General features: G+C 46.2%; 1 protein-coding gene across 2 annotated transcripts; it reads left to right on the top strand.

Annotated features, from left to right (window-relative positions):
- The first annotated feature begins 235 nt into the window (after window positions 1–235).
- WDR91 (WD repeat domain 91) lies at window positions 236–18,648 on the top strand. 2 transcript variants are annotated; one of them, XM_071732925.1, is made up of 15 exons: window positions 236–466; window positions 2,234–2,413; window positions 3,863–4,070; window positions 4,883–4,965; window positions 6,161–6,285; window positions 8,167–8,344; window positions 8,617–8,775; window positions 11,694–11,893; window positions 12,212–12,362; window positions 13,777–13,871; window positions 14,165–14,333; window positions 15,121–15,229; window positions 16,100–16,212; window positions 16,960–17,157; window positions 17,996–18,648. In XM_071732925.1, exons 1-15 carry the CDS (start codon window positions 344–346, stop codon window positions 18,158–18,160), a joined length of 2,256 nt encoding a protein of 751 aa, XP_071589026.1. In that variant the 5' UTR covers window positions 236–343; the 3' UTR covers window positions 18,161–18,648. The 2 variants fall into 2 exon arrangements, with proteins under 2 accessions (XP_071589026.1, XP_071589025.1); XM_071732924.1 differs by having other exon boundaries at window positions 11,679–11,893.
- Window positions 18,649–19,225: the final 577 nt, after the last annotated feature.

Raw genomic sequence — 19,225 nt, 5'->3', positions numbered from 1 at the left:
CCCCAGCGCCGCCGCGCCTCTGCCCGCCCGCGCCCAGCAACATGAACCACACGTGGCGGGGGACCAATCAGAACGCAGCCGGCGTCCGGCGGCGACCAATCGGGAGGCTGGAAAAACGCGGGCAGTAGGCGCCTGCAGGGAGGGGAGGGGTGCAACGAAGAGGCGGGAAAGAGGGGGCGGGCCGTGCGCATGTGCAACGTCAGGGGCTGCAAGGGCCGGCGTGCCGGCAAGGCATGCTGGGAACTGTAGTCCTTCTAGTGCTGGGCTGGGCCATTTCGCTCGGGGCCGGGCTCCCCCCTCCCCGCCCGTGGGCGGGAGGAAGCGGCGGCGCCGCGGGGCCCCCATGGCGGCGGCGGCGGAGCGGACGGACGAGCTGGTGAGGGAGTATCTGCTCTTCCGCGGCTTCACCGCCGCCCTAAAGCAGCTCGACGCCGAGATCAAAGCGGACCGGGAGAAGGGCTTCCGGGTGAGCGGCGGCCGCGTCCCTCTCCCTGGCGGGGCGCTGGAGCGCGGGTGCCCCTCGGGGAGGACGCCGTCCCGGGCAGGCCGCGGACACCCCCTCTGCGTACCCTTTGCCGCGGCGGGGCAGCTCTCGGAGCTTCCGCGGAAGCATCCCGCCGCACCCGGGATGGGTTGGGCAGCGGGACCCCCAGCATCCCCGGGGGCGGTAGGGGAGGGAGGGAGCTTTAGCCGGGTGTCGGCTTTCCTCCTGCTTGGTTCCGAAGCGGCTTTAGCACCGGGCAGCGGCGGGGGGCGATGGGTTCCATCCCCCTGCACGGTTTCCTTGCCGGCGGCCGCAGGTTCCGGCCCGTTTCGGCCCATCTGAAACCACCGTATATAGACCCTGCATCCGAGTTGTGAACCACCGGAGGATTCTCAGCTTCCTGCCGAGAGGAAGGGAGGAGACGGGAGAACCAGAGGGCAGTGGCAAGAGGACATCCCTGTGCCTGTAGCTCTTCTCGGTCATGAGTTTGTTTTTATCCAGCGGCTTTACAGCTCCGCTCTTTAGTTGGGATGTTTTAAGCAGCAGCTACTTTGCTAGATGCGTGGAAATGGGCACGGGACTTGCCACCCTGGAAAACACCCTCAAAAAAAGCTTTAGTCCTTTGTATGAGCTTCACGTTCCTGTAGCAGCCGTTCTGGGCAGTGAATAGTGGCCAGGTTGGTCTTTAACCGGTGGTACAGCTGCTGCCTTTATCATTCATAAACCGTGTTGCTTTTCTTTCTAAAACACCATCACTGGGGTAATGTTTAGAGGTCGGCAGACATTTGCTTTAGTTGGCATAATATTGGGTTGATATGAAATTAAAATTAATTGAAAATTAAAAATTGGAATGAAATTGACTTTTTTGGGATACTATCGTCCAAGGCAAAATTTTAAAATGGTCTGCTGGAGTCATAGTGTTCTGTTTCCTGGTTTATGACCTGAGACCTTAACTGATGAAAAGGGAGCAAACCACATATTAAGCAACTTTGGTGGTTGCATTTTTTATAGGGTGCATTTTTTTTTTTTCCTGATGCCTGTCTTGGCCATCAGAAGTCAGTAACATAAAAATCTGTTCCACGCCACTATTCTGTGTTATTCATAATGCAGGGACAATTTTGAAAGTGATATAGTGACAAAAGAAAAACTGTTGCTGCCTCCTATGTCTACCGTGTTAATAAATGAAGTTATTAAAGTTAAAGGTACATAAAAGACTGCAATACAGTGGATCTGTCTCCCTCTTTCGCTTGGCTAAATCCAGGCTTTTTTATTTTTTAGTCTAAAAATAGTACTGTTTCCAGGTGCTGCACTTGAATTTTCAACATTTAATCACATTCCTGTTTTCTTCGTTATCAACTGGCTTCTTTTAAAAGAAGCAGAAATTTTTGCTTACATGCAAAAAACCCCACCGTTTGTTTAACAAAATGTGGTCCTCTTGTTGAAAACTATTTTATGTTATTTTGTGTGTTTTGTGGTTTTGTATTTTTCGTGGGGTTTTGTTGCTGTTTTGTGGTTTTTTGTGTTTTTTTTTTTTTTTTTTTTTTTAAATTTGAAAGGTGCTACAGAGTGGAAGAATGCAGATACAAAATGCAGAGTGTTTCCCCGTTTGGGAAGACAGCTAACTCATAAGTAGCTGGGTTGTAGTGTAAGCGCAGTTCAAGCTTTCTCAGCCTGAAGTTACAGAAAGTCTCTTGTGCCAGAAGAGCCTTCACGTGACCGCAGTCTTCCCTGTTTTTCCCCCCTCTCTAGGTGGATAAAATAGTGGACCAGCTGCAGCAGTTTGTTCAGAGCTACGATCTGGCCGCCCTGCGGGATTATTGGAGTTATCTGGACCGCCGCCTTTTCAGCCGTTTGGAGGATGTGTACCGGCCCACGGTGAACAAGCTGAAGACCAGCTTGTTCCGATACTACCTTGTCCATACTGTTCAGGTAGGGCTTGAGTTTTTTTAAGGCTTCTGTTTTAAAAAAGATCCTGGTCTCTGAAACCGCAGCAGTGAAATAGCCGCCAGGCTCATCGAGGGTAAGGGACAAACAACTCGCGTGTCATGCATTGGGACTGTAGTTAGGAGGCTGATGCAGACTCACATGACAAGCCTGTAAGCAGGATAAGGAAGTTCAGGAGAGAGGGAAATATGACTAGCTGGGAGTAAGATATTAATGCTCAGACATGAAGCAGCCTCCCCCTACTCCCTCTCAGAGGCTGTATGGCTGGATCAGTCCTGCTCAGCCTCTGTTAATAACTTGGATACTGGGAGAGATCGCAAAGATCTTTAAACATCTTCATGTGGCATTGCTATCAGGATTGAGGAGGACAAGAACAGTACTCAAAGCAATCTTCAGAAGTTGAAGAAACAGGCAGGAAAAAGTATGTAGGCAGGAGTAGTCAGCTGCTCCAATGTAGAATAAGGAATGATTGAGCAGGCAGCATCAGTGCAGGGAAGGGCCTTACTGCAGGATTTCTGTATTCTACTCTCACCTTCTGACAGGTCTCTGGCAGTACTTACAGGCACTAAAGTTCTTAAAACTTCAAGGGAGTTTGAGAAGAGGTGCCTTGAAGTTGGTGGAGTTGAGTTTGACTTCATAAGAGAGGGGAAAAGTGGGTTGCAAATCTCTACTAGAAAACGTGGGACAGAAAATAAATGAGGGTTTTTTGGTTTCTTTGTATTGAGCAGAAAATAATCATCTTAAAATGGAGTAGAGATTATCTTACTCAAACACTAGAACAGTCAATGAGATATATTTCATAGGGTGGGCTTTAGCAAACTGAATTGACAAATACCTGTCAAGAATTAAGGTTTCATTTTTTTTACCATTTAAAACTAATATTTCTTCTTTGCTATTGTTCCCTGACTGAAAATCTTAAATGATGGGTGTTGGTGGAGGAGACAGAATGTAATGCATGTTTCTGGAAGTGGTTTTTGGTTTTGTTTTTTTTTTTTTTAATGTTTTGTTTTGCCCTGTGCTTATGCAGAGGTTTGATTGTCCTGCCTGAAAAATGTATCGTATTTAAACCTTTTCAATCTGCTGTAGACTTGAGTAATTTGAAGTGTACCTTGGTACAATGCTCGTTCGTACGAATGCTCGAGTCTCAGGTCACTGCACTCCAGTTTAGCTGGAAATGGGTGTGATTAGTTCAATTTGCCTCACCCTTTAAACATGGTTGGTGTTTAGGAAGAAGGTTGGATTAAATGCATTTGTGAGCCTCTCCTAATGAAGCTCAAATTCTTTTGTTCCTAGGTGAATGTGTTGAATTTAACTACTTGCTGTTGAGTGGTGAAAGTAGTTGTTAGTGTGCTCATAACACAGAGCAAGTGTTCCTAGAACCTATGTGGTGGTGTGAATGGAAGCACGAGCCCTCTTCTTCTTGCTGTGTTTCAGACCGGCCGCAATGACAAGACACAGGAGTTTTTCCTCAAGCAGGCCTCCGAGCTCCAGAACCAGGCGGAGTGGAAGGATTGGTTTGTCCTGCCTTTCCTCCCTGCCCCAGACTCCAACCCCACCTTTGCCACCTATTTCTCACGCCAGTGGGCAGATACTTTTATCGTGTCTCTGCACAACTTCCTGAGCGTCTTATTTCAGTGCATGCATATCCTTTTTTTTGCAACCAATAGTTAAATTTCCCTTGCCCTGGTCTTCTGTTTACTGTTAACAGTGGTGCCAAGAATTACTGTGTTACATCACTTGCTGCTTTCAGGTGATTGTTTAGCACCAAGACTTAATAGGAAGCTGGTCTTTATCAAAGGATGTTGAAATAGTTATTGTTTAATGATATGATGATATGTTCTATCCCCTATTTATATTTTATATATATGTGTGCATCTTCTGAAACTCTTTCCTCTGCTTGGCATAGTATAAAACAGGCATGCAACCTCGGGTCAGAGTCCATAACTGAATTGGCATCTCCTGTCAGACCATTCTCTGTATGTATGGGTGTTCCACAACATTGTCTGGTGACAGCTCACTGTAATAGAGCAGTTCAGCATTGGCAGAAATAACAGGTTTTGTCCTACACTGCTAATTCTTTACCATATTTGTTTGCTGATGTTTGCACTGTAGCTGGAATACAGCTCATCTTCAGCTGTTTCTTCAGCGTACACTAATGTAGTAACATAACCTGTCTTGTCCTCCTCTTCTAGCATATAAAAAGGAAGAATATAAAAATCATTGCAAAGCCAGTCTGAAATAGTTTGTGCAACAATAAAGTACAAAGCAAGTACAAAGTTGGCTTGGGTGGCTAAGCTGATACTAGTCTTCTGGCCTTGCTCATGTTTCTTGCTATTAGTATGGACTGGCCAGCTCTGCTGTCTTACAGGCAAATAGCCACTATGAAGTGCTGGCATTCAGAATTAAGACAGGTGCACACAAGTTCTTGCCTTTGTTTTCTTTAACATTCCTCACCAGTTCCAGTCATTTTGAACTTTGAAGCTGAATGTCTCAGGACGAGTCTCATACAAGAAGAAAATGAATCGTTGCGGCATAAGGTCAGAACTGAAGTTGCTCTTTAGTTGCTAACTCGCGAGGCTGGGAGTTCTGTAAAAGTGGTTCCATCCGTTCAAGAAAGTTCTAACTGTTCAGTTCAGTGCAGGTTCCAAGGCAGGTTTTTGTGTAAGTCCTTTGTTATTTTGGATTATCTTTCCACTGTCTCTAGTAAACCTAGGATTGTGAGCATAGAATGAAATGTCTGTTTGAAGTATTACTCTCCATCTCCCTGTGCTATCTGGACAGATGGCTGGGTGCTGTGCAAACTCCTTTGCTGTCACACTGCGAAGTCAAGACAAGCTGAAACTAGTGGCATGTTAAGGGCTTATGTGGTTGACTTTACATGGAAACTTTTAAGTATTATTCAGTCACTTCCAGATTGTAGCTGGTGGAGCAGTAGAAATGGGTAGTAGCTTTTGACAAAGAGGCAGAAATTGACACTTCTGAAATGGCAAATTTTCCATGGCTGTGGTGGACTTGAAGTAATTTAGATGAACTGATGGAAATGTGAGTATCTGTCTCCCAACTTCAGACCTCATGGTAAACCCTAAGAAGGGTCAGTTATAATTATATATGAAAAGCCAATGTACAGAAACAAAAAAGCTTGAGGGACATTTCATGTCAACAAGAGTTACAGGCTTAAACTACATGTCACAGAAAGCTGCATCCTGAGATCTCTCTCTGCTAAGGTGGCGAAAAGAAAAACGTCTCTTTCTCCATGATGTGGAGATAAATCTCACTGTTACGCTTGGGAGGGAGCTGGGCAGGGTGTGGAGGTGGATTGCAGGATGACATGATGGTGTTGGCCTTGGTGCACCCTGCCAGGTCACCAAATCCCTGGCTGTGGGAGGAAGATTACCTTCTAGGCTCAGTGCCCACGTACCACTGCTGCCAGTCACTTGCAATGCCCTGGCCTTGACCTGCAGGCATGGAGTGGCTGATAGCTCTGCCCTGGCTGGCTCTTTCCCAGCACCATTAATGTCCCCACAGCAACAGCCCAATGGAGAGGAGGGAAGGGTTTTAAGTAGGCTCCAGTGCCTGCTTGGAATAATGTGGTGCTTAGCCGGTCAGAGCAACTTTCTTCCCTCCCCACCCTTCTAGGGCTGTTGAAATAAAAGGAGTAAGCAGCTTCAGTGAGTGGGCAGGAGGTGAATCTCAGTGACCCTCTGTTTACTTGGCTCCCTTCTCTCCTTCTAGCTGTTTGCTTTGCAGGCTGAGTCCTCCCGCTCGAAGAAAGAGGAACTGGAGGTGGAACAAGGAGTTGTGCATCACAAATTGCCGGCGTATGTGGCCAACATGGATCGGCTTGGGGACTCAGAGCTGTGAGTGCCAGCAGGGGAGGAGCTGGGGATAGGCTCTGCTGCTCTTACTGGGTCAGGGAGGCTTCTGAAGGATCATTTGCTTGTTTCCTGCCTTAGGTGTCAATGCAGAAAGACGTTCAAGTAGAAATTCTGGTGACCTAAGTGAGTTTAATTGAGGAATTAATGACAGGCATCTCCCACCATTTGTGAGCCTTGCCCATCAGTGAGAGCCCAAGCACACATGGATTTGATTCTGCTGTGCTCTCAGCGTCACCCCAAGGTGTTCTGGGGCACTGGTAGCAGTGCAATACCCTGCACTATTGCTCAAATGAAGTGGATTGTCTCTTGGCTCCTATTTACTTTAGTGCCTGTGGTGCAGTAGGCGAGTGCCCTGTGTTGTTTTGCAGACAGTGATGTTGTGTGGCCTAAAGGTCATAACACAAAGATGGTTTCTTGGTTTTTGAGGCAGGTGAAAAGGAGTTTCAGCACAGAATTGCCCATGAACTTGGTGCAGTTACAGTGTGTATTATGGCTGCCTCCCTGTCTTTGGAAATATACTTTGATACAGCTTGTTTAATTGTTATTAGAACTCTTTCTTTTCCCCCAGTACGCAATCATGTAAAGCAAGTTTGTGTTTGAATTCATTGTGTTATTGAGCTTTTTTCTTTTCTTGCTCTACAAGGATCAGAAAACAAACATGGCTTAGCCACAAAGTATTAATAACACTGCTGGGGCTTTGACTTTCTCATGTGATTCTTTCACTGCTATTCAGACAGGAAAGGAGTTGATCGAATTATCCTGCTGACAGTGACAAATAGATGTTGTAGTCAAGACCACACACAGTCTTTGCTTTAGTTCACCAGACACTTAGTTCTGTTTAATCAGACAATTTTTAGACTGTCTTGATAACTGCTTTGCACTTTCTGCACATGACAGGCTACCGAGTTTAATCTGAGATGTTTTTTTGTTGTTGTTTAACTACTCTGTGTGGAAAGCCCTGATGTTCATCTGCAGATATGGGGGACAGTGAGGTGAGGGATGGGCTAATTTCTTCCTTTATTAATTTTTGTCCATTTGTATTAGAAAAACTTGACTTAGAAGTGGCATTAATCTTGTGTGTGAAACATGTGTCTTAATTGGGGGTCAGTTTTGGTTGTTTTTTCCATGTCTCTGCTTGACCCAAACCCCAGTTTTGGTAAAGCAGTTCATTCCTAGAAGAGAAGATAAACAAAGTGAAGAAGACTTTTTCACCTTCCCCTGGGTTGTGCTCTGCTCTCAGAGGAAGTTGACATGCAGTGAGGTCAGACAGTTATGTATGCTCTGGGAAGAAAGTGCTGATTTTGGCATTGTGGGCTCATTGTGTGTAGTCATAAAAATGAGCCTAAGCTTTCTTACTTTCTTTGGGTTTGGTTTTTGATACAGTGAAGTCCTGTGCTTTCAAATTGCTGATCATGACTTGCTGCCTATCTCAGTGTTCAGTGAAGTGCTGGATACTGAATGCCTCTCAAAGTAGGTGTGTTTTATTCCTTAATTTTGGAACCCTGAAGAACTCCTTTGGAAATCCCCTGCCTTTTTCTTAGGGTGCTTTTAAATTAACCTAGGTGGAGTGGAAGGAGTTTGAGGTGGTTCTACAGGGGATTCTGCAACAGTTGAGCCCACTGTCTTAGTGACATCTCTGAGAAGTAAGCTTTGGTTACAGTAATTATAATGATTTGTTCCAGATACTAACAGGAGGCTTTAAAACAGTTCTTTAATGCATAATGTTTCCATTGGCTTGGACAGGATCATCTGTTGTCCAGCGCTTCAAAAAGCCGGTGCTTTGCTTGTTGGGTGGTCTTTGATCAGATCATCTGGCTAGACTTTCATATTGTGTTTGGTGGTTTTTGTTTGTTTTTTAACTAGTGATATGACCTGCAGCCAGAGAAGTACAGCACATTCTCTTCAGTCCCGGGGAGGCTTTCTGTCCTCTTTCCTCTCCCAAAGTAAAAAGGGCCCTTCCAGACCAGCTCATCCAAGTGGGGCTTCTCCAACACAGCCTGGCAGTATGCTGCTAGGGAAGAAAGAACCAACAAATCACCAGGTAGTTCTCATCTGTGTTTGTTGAAATGTTCTCCCTATCAAAGGAGTTAATGTGCAGCACAGCATTGCTCCAACCTTTTGCTTCCACCTGAAAAAATGAAGTGTCCTTTCCCTCCTTCCAAGTGTATGCTGGGCTTGAGTGCAGCACAAGTACAGCTGCTCTTGTCTAGGGGCCTGTGGAGCCCTTGAAGGTTTCTTTGCCTCCTGTTTTGTTCTGTGTCCTGCAACCTTGTGGAAGCGTAACACTGCCAAATCATTCCTTTGCCTTCCCAGAGTGCCAAAGGAAAAGACGGAACAGTGAGCTGTAAGGATGGGAAGAGCCACTTCAGTGGGTTAGTAGCAGGCGAGTCAAGTTCCCTGCAGCAGCGACAGAAGCGGTTGCAGGAGCATGGGAAGGAAAGGAAGGAACTGCTGTCAAAAGGGACCTTCCAGGTACCGGGCAACGCTGCAAGGCTGGGAATCGGAGGGCTGGCATTTCCATAGTTGGTTATGTTAGGCAGTACAACAAGTGCAAGTGTTCCTGTTAAACTTCTGACTTGCTTCTCAGATCTAACTGTATCAAAGGTTAATCGCTGTAGTTAATCAACTCCTTCCACAGTGTGTTTACTTCTGTATCCCTAGAAGGGAATCAGTCGTGACATTTAAAATGGGAGAAGAGTTGTTGTTTCTTGTGGTCTTTTTCACAGCCTCATCGTGGGGAGGGAATGTTTCATCCACCTTAATGGCTATGTTCAAATACCTTGTTCCTTAGTGGCAATGGAATTGGGTCACCTGTCCAGCCCATGAGAGTTCTCTCCTGTGGCCCTTATGCTGGTTTGTGCAGGCTCTGTGTGAGACAGTTAAAAATGGATAAAAAAAATTTCCTGGATAGGAGTTGAAATATCCTTCATAGAAACCTTTAATTTTTGAGGGTTTTTTGCACTGTAATTTGCAGTTTTGTCTGGGGGTGTGCCCTGCTTTCTTATCTAATGAAATAAAACTGCATTCTGGATTTTAACTGCTAAAGATCACTGGACTAGTTTTGTTCACCTGTGTATCACCTGGCTTTCAGCAGCCATGTGAAAGGATATGGAGCACAGGAGGAATAATGGCATATTTATTTTGGCTGTTTGAGACATTCTGCCTTGGGGGAGAGACAGTACTGAGGGACTGATGCCACCCCTGTGTGTGGCTGTTCTGCGTGGGGGAGCACTGCTTTGGAGAGATGTTACTCCACCACTGAGCATTCAAGGCTATGAGAAAAACTTTCCTCATGGCTCATCTAAAACATTTTAAATAAACATTGGTCAGGAAAGGCAAAGCCCAGTTTCCCAGGAAGTATCCTTGCACTTTCCTTTTACTGTGATGTCCCAGTTTACAGCAGTTTTTTTGTGTACAGGTTGCCTCTGGTCCTCTAGGGGAAGCTGATGCTATTTGGCTTTCTGGTTTTCTCAATGCATGTGAGCAGAAAGGAAACTGAAAGGCAGCACTGTTTCTTTCACATGAGTATCATTCAGTGGTTGTTGCCTCCCTACTTAAACTAACACACAGGCAGGCATTCTTGGCTTTATTTCCCAATCTTTTCCAGCTTTGTGATTTCAGATGAATTGTTTATGCAGTGTTTGACCCATTGCTCAGGATGTGAAGCTACTATAAATAAGGCAAGGATATGTTAGAGAACAGGGATTCAGAACCATCATATCAGTGATGTTTTGGGGGCATTTACTCTTCAGAGAATGGTTTAACAAAGGAATGTTTGCATATGTTTTACTTGCTTATGTGCTTATATGTATCTGTGGAGGCTTTGGTAGGACAGCAGGGGCCACAGGGGTGGCTCCTGTGAGAAACTTCTGGAAGCTCCCTGGCTCCAAAGCCAGATTCACCTCTGGTCAAGGCCGAACCCATCAGCAGCTCTGCAACTGACATATTTAAGAAGAGGAAAATGAACTATCAGACTTGCAGGGGAGAGGAGAGGGGAAGGTGATAGCAGATAACCAAAGTCAGTGAGGAAGGAGGGCAGACCCTGCAGCCGGCAGGGCAGCAGGCTGTCTTGCTGCAGCCCACGGAGAAGCATGGTGGGGAAGATGTGGACCTGGAGCCATGGAAGGCCATGGTGGAGCAAAAGTGGACCTGCAGCTGTGGAGGACCCTGCACCAGGGGAGGTGGCTGTGCCTGAAGCAGGCCAGGACTCTGTGGGCAGCCTGAGCTGGAGCAGTCCCTGCCTGGGGGATGGGTGGGGGTTCATGTTGGCGGGGTTCCTGAAGGACTCTCTACCATGGGAGGGACCCCATGTTAGAAGAGGGGAAGGCTGTGAGGAGTCCTCCCCCTGAGGAGGAAGGAAGAGAAGAAAATGTGTGATGAACTCCCTGCAACCCCCTGTTCCCTATCCCCTTGTGCCCCTGGGGGGAGGAGGTAGAGAAACTGGGAGTGAAGTAATTTGGGCCTGGGAAGAAGGGAGGGAGAGGGGGAAGGGGTTTTTAAGATCTGTTTTTGTTCTCATTGTCCTGCTTTGATTTGATTGGTGACAAATTAAATTTTTCTTTCCCCAAAATCGAGTCTGTTTTGCCCGTGACTATAGTTGGTGAGTGAACCCTCCCTGTCCTTGTCCCAGTTGTCCCAGCCCATCAGCTTTTTGTTATCTTTTCTCCTTCCCATCCCACAGTGAGGGGAGAGTGAGCAAGTGGCTGCAACAATGCTGTGTCTGCTTCTTGTTCCTAAAACTCCACTTACTCTGTCTGCCTGGTCAAATTGGGTATTAAGCTTTTGGACTCATGGCAATTCTGCTATTGTCATCATTTGGTTGGTTGCAGTGTTTGCCTCAGTGCACACAGACTAAATCTCTGGCAGATAAGGACAATCCATCCACTGAGGCTCATCACCCGCTGACAGTTTACTGAACCCGCAGGTTTACTGAACTGCATATTATACATACCTAAATTACATTGCTGAACTCAAGAATTGCTTAAAATATGTTGATTTGCTTGTGAATCTGTGCTGTAATGTGCATCAGATACGTTTCTCAAAATGGGCCCCTAATATCAGCTGAGGTGTTCCAAAGAGAGATGCTGTGGTTCCTTTAATCCTTATAGGAACATGTATGGGTGGGCACGTAGAATGGGATATAAGGGACTCTACAACCGAGGAAGCCGTGCTAAAAGGCACAGTTGTTTAACACACTTCTCCATGTGCTCAGAGAGGTCCTTGGCAGAAGGGGTATTTAGCTGACAATGCTTCTGTTTCAGTGTAGCTTCTTGCCTTTTTTTTTTTTTTTTTTTTTTTTTTTTTTTTTTTACCCAGCAGGCTGGGGTGGCTGAAGAGCGTGATCTGGAGCTGCTGCTTCCTTGTATTTCACACAGGATTTCTTCCTTCAGGGCCAAAGTGCTGAGAAGAAAACAGATGCTAGCACAGCTGAGACAGATCCATGCTCAGAACTGCATGCTGAGCAAACAGAGACTTCAACCAAAATGCCTACCAGCAGTGCAGAGGCTGTGGGGGTCCGGCAGGAGCAGCCTTTCATTGTCTTGAGTCAGGAGGAGTATGGGGAGCACCATTCATCCATCATGTACTGCAGGTAATGGCAGAGGAAGGCTCTCTCATGGAAGCCTCTGTGAAAATGGTCAGACATTTTTGTGACTGGAAGGTGCCAGCCAGGAAGAAACTCCCTGGGAAAGCAGGATGGTATTGCTTAAGGGCATTATGCTTTGCATATAGAGCTTGGTGCTCTTCATTATGCCAGTTATTGCAGACTGAACAGGAACGGGTGCAAGGAAATTCTGATTCTTGCAGAAGGAACTGGTGTGTGGCCAGAAGAAGGAAGGATTCCTGGGGAGTCTACTTGTATCTGAGAACTTCAGGGAGAAAAATATCTAACCAGTTTCCTTCTGCATAGGGTTGATTGTTCTGGACGGAGGGTGGCCAGCTTGGATGTGGACGGTGTCATCAAAGTCTGGTCTTTTAACCCCATAATGCAAACTAAAGCTTCATCCATTTCCAAATCTCCATTGCTGTCTCTGGAATGGGCCACCAAACGTGATCGGCTGGTGAGTAGCCTGTGTGTGGAGGCTTGAGAGTCGGAGCAGGTGATTTGGGGCTGTGTTGCTGCATGTTGCACATTACCTTCTAGACAGCGTATTGTGGATGAGCTCAGGGCAACAGTTAGTTACCACTTCAGTGAGACACGGGGAACTGAAGCCTGGAAGGTCTAAGAAAAACTTGAGCCAGGAGTGTGCTCTGTGTATTGAGCAAAGAAGTCACCACTGGTTATCCTGAGACACAAGTTCCCCAGCTGCAGTGCAGGTACAGCTGCAGAATAGAAGTAGTTCCTGTAAAAGTGCCACTTCTCCAAACAGAGCAGGCAGGCAGAGGCAATTTGGTACAACAGCCCCTGGGTACCCTGCTGAGGAGCTTTACTCATACCCTGAGCCAGAAGCAGAAAAGAGAGAGCAGGGCTGTGATGTGGGCATTCCATTGTATGGGTGTAAAAAGGGGCCTTTACTGATGCCTTATGAGCTGGGGGTTCGTGGCTGTATAAGAAGCTTGGGGCTTGTTTGACTGTCATGACAGCTTGGATATTTCCTGTAGCATTTTATTTCTGTTACTAAAGAGGAGCCTTAAATTATAAGCATTCTTCAGAGTCCTTGAGCTGTTGCTAGTGCTTCATGCCCTTCCTTGGTGAAGAAAGAGACAGGGCTGTGTGAGAAGGCAGGCCTGCAAATGAGGGAATATTGTTCACATTCTGGCACTGATGATCTGTTGCTGCTAACCCCAAAATGCCACCTGTGAACAGCTGGTGCTACAGCTTGTCTCTTTCTTTTCTTTTGCTCATAAAAAGGAAGTTGCCAATGCAGTTGTTTTGATATTTCTTCTGCTTTGTGGAGTTATTTCCTGCTTGCTAATAGGAAGGTTCTTCTTTCTGAAATATATGGGGATTCAGCAGCCAGTTAGCCTCTGGAGTTAGAAGGATCTGGCTTGATTGATCTTCTTCAATAATGCATCCCACTGTGGTTTAACTTATGATTTAAATTGTAGCACCACTGATAAAGCATGTGTGAGCCCTTCTGAAGTATTTAGTTCTCCCCTGGTTGAACAGAGACAGAGGTGGCTTCTACTTGGTGTCCTCTTAAACTTAGATTGTTAATTCTGTCTTCTTTACTGTCTCCCCTAGATATTAAGACTTCACAAATGTTTAGCATCCTATAATGTTGAGCCATATTCTAGAAAGTGACTTTTATTCTACCTTGATGCCTATCAGATCTCAGTAAAAGTGGTGCTTTTACTCTGAGTTCTGTGGCTCTGGGGTAGTCCTACTCAGTGACATCCCACAGAAAGACAGGATGAACCCTAATGGAATGAGTTTAATCTGAATGCATAAATTGAAAAAAATTATTCTGTGGTGTTGGTTGTTGAAAGCATTATTGTTCTTGCTCACACTCCTCTCTTTTTTCTGGTTTCAAGCTGTTGCTTGGCAGTGGGGTCGGAACAGTTCGTCTTTATGACACAGAAGCGAAGAAGAATCTCTGTGAAATCAGCATTGATGAAGACATGCCCAGGTAACTGTGGGATACTGACTTTCATATATAAATAAAAATGCTGTTCTTTTTGACTGAAAAAAGTAGGTGAAGTTCTTGCTGCTTTCCTGTAATGAAGGGCTGTTTTAACCTCCATCTAAAGGGCAATCTGTGTCTGAGAAGTGTAAAAATGCTCAGTTAAATGGAAAATACTCAAAATATGCCTAAGCACCCTCCTTTTTGGTGAACCTTGCCTTGCAGGGCCTTAAAGGGTGAGTCTGTAATTGAGTGTTGTGTTTCAGGAGAGGCAGTGCAGACTGTTTTCTGTGTTTCAGGATCCTCTCACTTGCCTGTAGTCCAAGTGGAGCCTCTTTTGTCTGTTCTGCAGCAGCCCAGAGCCCCATCTCCCACATGGATTTCTCAGCAGTGAGCTCTGGGGGCAAAAGCATGAACCAGGTTCCTGGGAAGCTGCTACTGTGGGACACTAAAACAATGAAGCAGCAGGTACTTGCTAGGTTTCTTTCCTTTCTCAGTCTGTTTGAGTGTCTTCTGTTTCAATGTGTAAGAGCCCTCTTTCTAAATTATGCTGACGTTTTTCCAATACCCTTCTTTTTCCCCTTTTTCCTTCCCCTCAGTCATGAGCAGGATAAAAATGAATAGCATAAGTAGCTGCTGGTTTTGGGTGGGTTTTTTCTGTTTTGTTGCTGTGTTGAATTTTTTTGAGGGATTCTTCAAAATAGCATACAGCCATGCTTCTATCCTGCCTGCACAGTTTGTGAATGAAAATGTCCCAACTGGACTGAATGATGCTTTTGTCAGGTTTCGTTCAGTTGAGCTATATTGAAGGGTTTTCTTTGTTTCTATTTGCCCTGTCTTCGCTGGTTTTAAGTGACGTGCTTCTTTCACAGTTTTCATCTAATGTCATCTTCATAATTTTGATTTAGATGAGTCAGGTTCTGGGAGGGAATCCTTGTCCCATCCCTTTCTTTTGTCCTTAAGAAATTATGTCATTAATATGTAGGAGAAAGCAACATACTCAAGCTAGTGCCTGCCAGAAGCTGGTTTTGCAGCCCTGAGGCCATGGCCAAGAAAGCTGTGGCTTGGCTGAGGTAAATTGTTGATTTAGTGTCACAGTAAAATACAGCTGCCATTCTTGAATTGTGTAATCAAGAGAAGTGCAGGCCTCCAAGCTGGAGGATTTCTTGCTGCTAGATACTGTCTTTCCTCTGGACATCAGCCCTCAGCACCCCCAGCTGCATTTCTTGGCATTAATGCAGGATTTCCCTTCCAGCTGCAGTTCTCCCTGGAGCCTGAGCCCATTGCTATAAACTGCACAGCCTTCAACCACAATGGCAACCTGCTGGTCACTGGGGCTGCAGATGGGATCGTTCGTCTCTTTGGTACGTTGAGATCGGGCCCTGAAGTGTCCCCTTGGTGTCCCCAGCTGACTGCCCCTGCCACTTTTCTTCTGCCAGTCCCTGCCACTTTTCTTCTGCCAGTGGCAAGGCAGCTGTGGGACATGCCTGAACACCAAGGTGGAAGCTACTCTTCTCTCGTCCATGGTAGATCTCGGGAGGGAATTGACATAAACTTCCTTGGGGGGACATTGGCTCTGGTAGTGCTGCTGGATTTGTTGTTTCTTTCCTGCTGAGGAGCAGAGTTAACTTGCCCTTGGGTCACAGGGCTTGACTGTGCCATGTAGCAGTACCACTGCCAGAGGCTGAGTCCTGAGGAAAGGAATTAATGGGTGACCTTCCAATTAAAGGCAAGGGCTTCACATCAGTCCTTCTTCCCCGAGTAATTTCTTTCTTGGTTTTTGTCCTCTTCAGCCTGACCTTGTGATAAAGGCAGTTTGGGCCTCCACTCTTCTGTGAATGAGGGATCTGCTTCTGGCCCAGATACTGAGCTGGAGGCTGCAGTCCCAGCTCTGTGGGGGGACAGAGCTGGCAGCAGCTGTGAGGGTGGACAAGGGTAGCAAGGGAAGAGAAGAAGAAAGGTAGGAGTGAGGCTTGGGTGCAGAATGCCTGTAGTTGACAGTGAGGATGTGAGCAGCCCTGTAAAGCTGGAGGAAGAGCTGACAAGGTACTGGCAGTGATTTTTGTGGCTAGGGTAAAAGCCACAATGAGCACCGCAGGGTGCTGGGATGGGACTGGGCTCCTCCAGGCTGGTTTAGAGGGCTGTAACAGAGACCTTGTGAATGTAAAGGGCTTCTCCCTCTTCAGCTCAGCTCTGTGAGTACAAGGAGTGTTCAGTGCTGGTTCTCCCTTCAGATATGCAGCAGCATGAGTGCGCCATGAGCTGGAAGGCACATGATGGGGAAGTCTACTCCGTTGAGTTCAGCTATGATGAGAACACAGTCTACAGCATAGGCGAGGATGGCAAGGTAGGGTGGTCTTCTACTGGTAAGCTGACAGTGAGATCCCTTCTGGAGTCTTCTCCATGTGATGGGGATAGCAAGAAAAAGACCCACCAGAATCTGGAAAATCTGTGGGCTGCTAACTGTAATGATAGGTGTGCAACACCACCCTGCTGTATGCAGCCTCTGCAGTGAGTGGCTGGAAAGCATGTTAACAACTGGAGCTGTTTCGGACCTTCTCTGCAAATCATACTCTTCATGACCTCCCCTGCCTTTGGAATCCATGTGAAGGGGACCTTTCTGTGCCCCTGAGATCACCACATTTGAGATCTGGGATTCACCAGGAGGGAGAGCCTTAACCACATAAATTACATTGTTAGCAGCACCCTGTTGCTTACAAAAAAGGCTTCAGTTTCTGCAGTTCCAGTCTTCAACAGTAGAGGTGTGACTCAGGGAGGGAGACTGCACGAAGGTGTGGATCCTTGGCTGATGAGTGCTAAGTGAATTCCCACCACGATTCTGTGTGCAATGTCGAAGGACACAAATGCAGCAGTGCTTGTGGAAGGTAGGGCATGTGTTTGCCTGCACAGCGGGGCAGTCTTACAACCTCTGCAGACTGTGTTTTACAAATGTAGCCACTTATATATTGCTGTCAACATGACATCTTTTGCTTGTGACGAACAGCCACTTGGCTTGAAAACGATGAAAGGTCCCTCAGCCTTCATCCCTGTCAGCTTAACTGTGGGCTTTTGTCGTATCTTTTTGCCATTCCAGTTTATTCAGTGGAATATTCACAAAAGTGGCTTGAAGGTGTCTGAGTACGATCTTCCCAGCGAAGCTACGGGTCCTTTTGTTCTGTCTGGGTACAGTGGCTACAAGCAAGTCCAGTTCCCACGAGGAAGGCTGTTTGCTTTTGACTCTGAGGGCAACTATATGTTGACGTGCTCTTCTACTGGGGGAGTAATTTTCAAGGTAAGCCTTAGAAGTGATGGGGAGTAGCCTTGCACATTCATACAAGCTCTTGTTGTTACGAGGCTGCAACATCAGCCACTGGAAGTTCTCAAGCAGCACCTACCCGTCCCTGCTTTATGAAAGTTGCTGCTCAGTTTTAGCTGTGTGTGGTGTTGAGCAGGGTGTTTGAACCCTCTGGAACTATTTGGCCTTCTCTGTGTAGCTAGAATATGTGTTCCTTGTTCTTAAAGCTTAGCTGCAGCAGTTTTCCAGGTGCCTTGGGCAAAATTTTAATTTTTTTCAGAATGTGGAATTGTTGACTGATGCTCATCTTCAGTCTGCCGTGTTTGCTTACTGATGCTATGCTAGTCTCAGCCTGATTCTCTCCCCTTACTGTGCATAAAAACAAAGGCTGAGGCTGCATAGTTCAAAGTACCCAAATTTCTGTGCTGCAGTAATAAGTAGTTACTGATCACGTACCCCCCTTGCCTGCTTTCTGTTGAGTAAATACCCATCAGTAACAAGCCATTGCAAGGCAGATGAGACAGAATTTTTACTTTGCATCTACGGCAATTGGAGCACCTGCATTAATGTGAGCTGTAGCTTTGGCTTATGTGCTCCTCATCAGTGTGTGCTCTTAACCTGCCTTGTTCAATGACTGCAGCTCAGCTGATGTCAGAAGCTGAGTTGCTTGAGGACACGTGTGTCTGTCATGAGACTGGATATTTGCTTCCTCATGTGTGCTACATACATCTCAACAAAAGATGGAGTCTGTAGCAGGCTTTGGCTTCTCCTGTGAGTGCACTGCCCTCACTACAGAAACTTGCCTCTTTAAAATCTTACGCTTTCCTTCTTTTAGTTAAATGGTGAGGAAAAGGTTTTGGAGAGCTGCCTTTCCCTGGGAGGACACCGAGCTCCCGTTGTCACAGTGGATTGGAGCACGGCCATGGACTGCGGGACCTGCCTCACTGCCTCTATGGATGGGAAGATTAAATTAACAACCTTACTGGCTCAAAAGTCTTAACCCCAGACAGTGCTGAAGAGAAAGGGCAAGAGACTTGACAAAAGCAGTGTTAACTCTGTAGGAACAAACTGCATGGGAGAGAAGGCAAACCACAGTCACTTTTCTCATTGTAGCTTTTGCCTGTTGACAAATGTTAAATAGAGTTGCCAAACCACGGTGCAACAGAATGCCAGTATGGGACTGGATCAGTGGCAGCACTGAAAAAGGTCTTCACTGACCCATTGTGGCAGCTGGACTCACTCTGTGAGTCTTAGGTAGCACGTGGCTAGAAGGCTGCTGGGATCACATCAGAGGTTCTACAGAAAAAGGTGAGGCCAGAGAGGGCATGCATGAGGCAGCACAGCACATGGTGATAAGATAGCTCCAACTGGAAAGGTGGTGCAAAAACAGAGTATTCCTTTTGGTGTATAGCATTTATTGTTGTGCTTTTATTTTTTGGGTTTTGTTCTTTTTTTTTCCATAAAAAGAAAATATTCCCTTGCACTTGATTTCTGTGCTGTCTTCAGTTGTTGCTCCAAAACATGGATGGTGGCTGGGGCAGTGAAGTCTCCTGTAGGGCGTTCCTGTGTGTGTTCACAGGTGCTTCTGGAACTGACACCTCCACTCTGGTTCATTGTAAGACATCCAGGAACAAAAATAATGGTGTTAGCTCAGATGTATTGTGTTCCCTTGCAACCAGCTAGAGGAGAGATCCTGAGTCAGAATTTTTGAAATGCTTGTGTTGAAGTTCAGAGCTACACAATGTCAAGCAGGTATCTGGTGTGGTGGGCTGGAGGAGGGAGAGTCAGAACCAGTCTGTGTAGTGTAGTTACTGGACCTGTCTTTACTCCTGTACTCCCCCAACTATAAGGGCAAGGGCTGTGCTTAGGTGTTGCATAGTCTTTGAGTGGGCTGCTAAGCAGCCAGGTTTCACATGCTTACAGTAGGCAGCAGTAAGCTCTGTGGCAATGTCTTTGGCCTTTATTGGGAGTTCACAAGACTGTTTTCCTTAGCAGAGCTCTCCTTCTCAGATATCCGAAGAAACAGTCTAATTTACTGTTGGAAGATACCTTTGGTATTCTCCAA

The sequence above is a fragment of the Heliangelus exortis genome, chromosome 1, assembly GCF_036169615.1.
Source record: "Heliangelus exortis chromosome 1, bHelExo1.hap1, whole genome shotgun sequence".
Lineage (NCBI taxonomy): Eukaryota > Metazoa > Chordata > Aves > Apodiformes > Trochilidae > Heliangelus > Heliangelus exortis.
This window is presented reverse-complemented; position numbering and strand designations above follow the sequence as displayed.

Excerpts from the sequence above, each read along its gene's own strand:
- WDR91 (XM_071732924.1), top strand. The coding sequence starts at position 344 with ATGGCGGCGGCGGCGGAGCGGACGGACGAGCTGGTGAGGGAGTATCTG. Across the intron at positions 11,894-12,211 it reads TCATCCATCATGTACTGCAG|GGTTGATTGTTCTGGACGGA; the intron begins GTAATGGCAGAG and ends CCTTCTGCATAG. Across the intron at positions 16,213-16,959 it reads GCATAGGCGAGGATGGCAAG|TTTATTCAGTGGAATATTCA; the intron begins GTAGGGTGGTCT and ends TTGCCATTCCAG.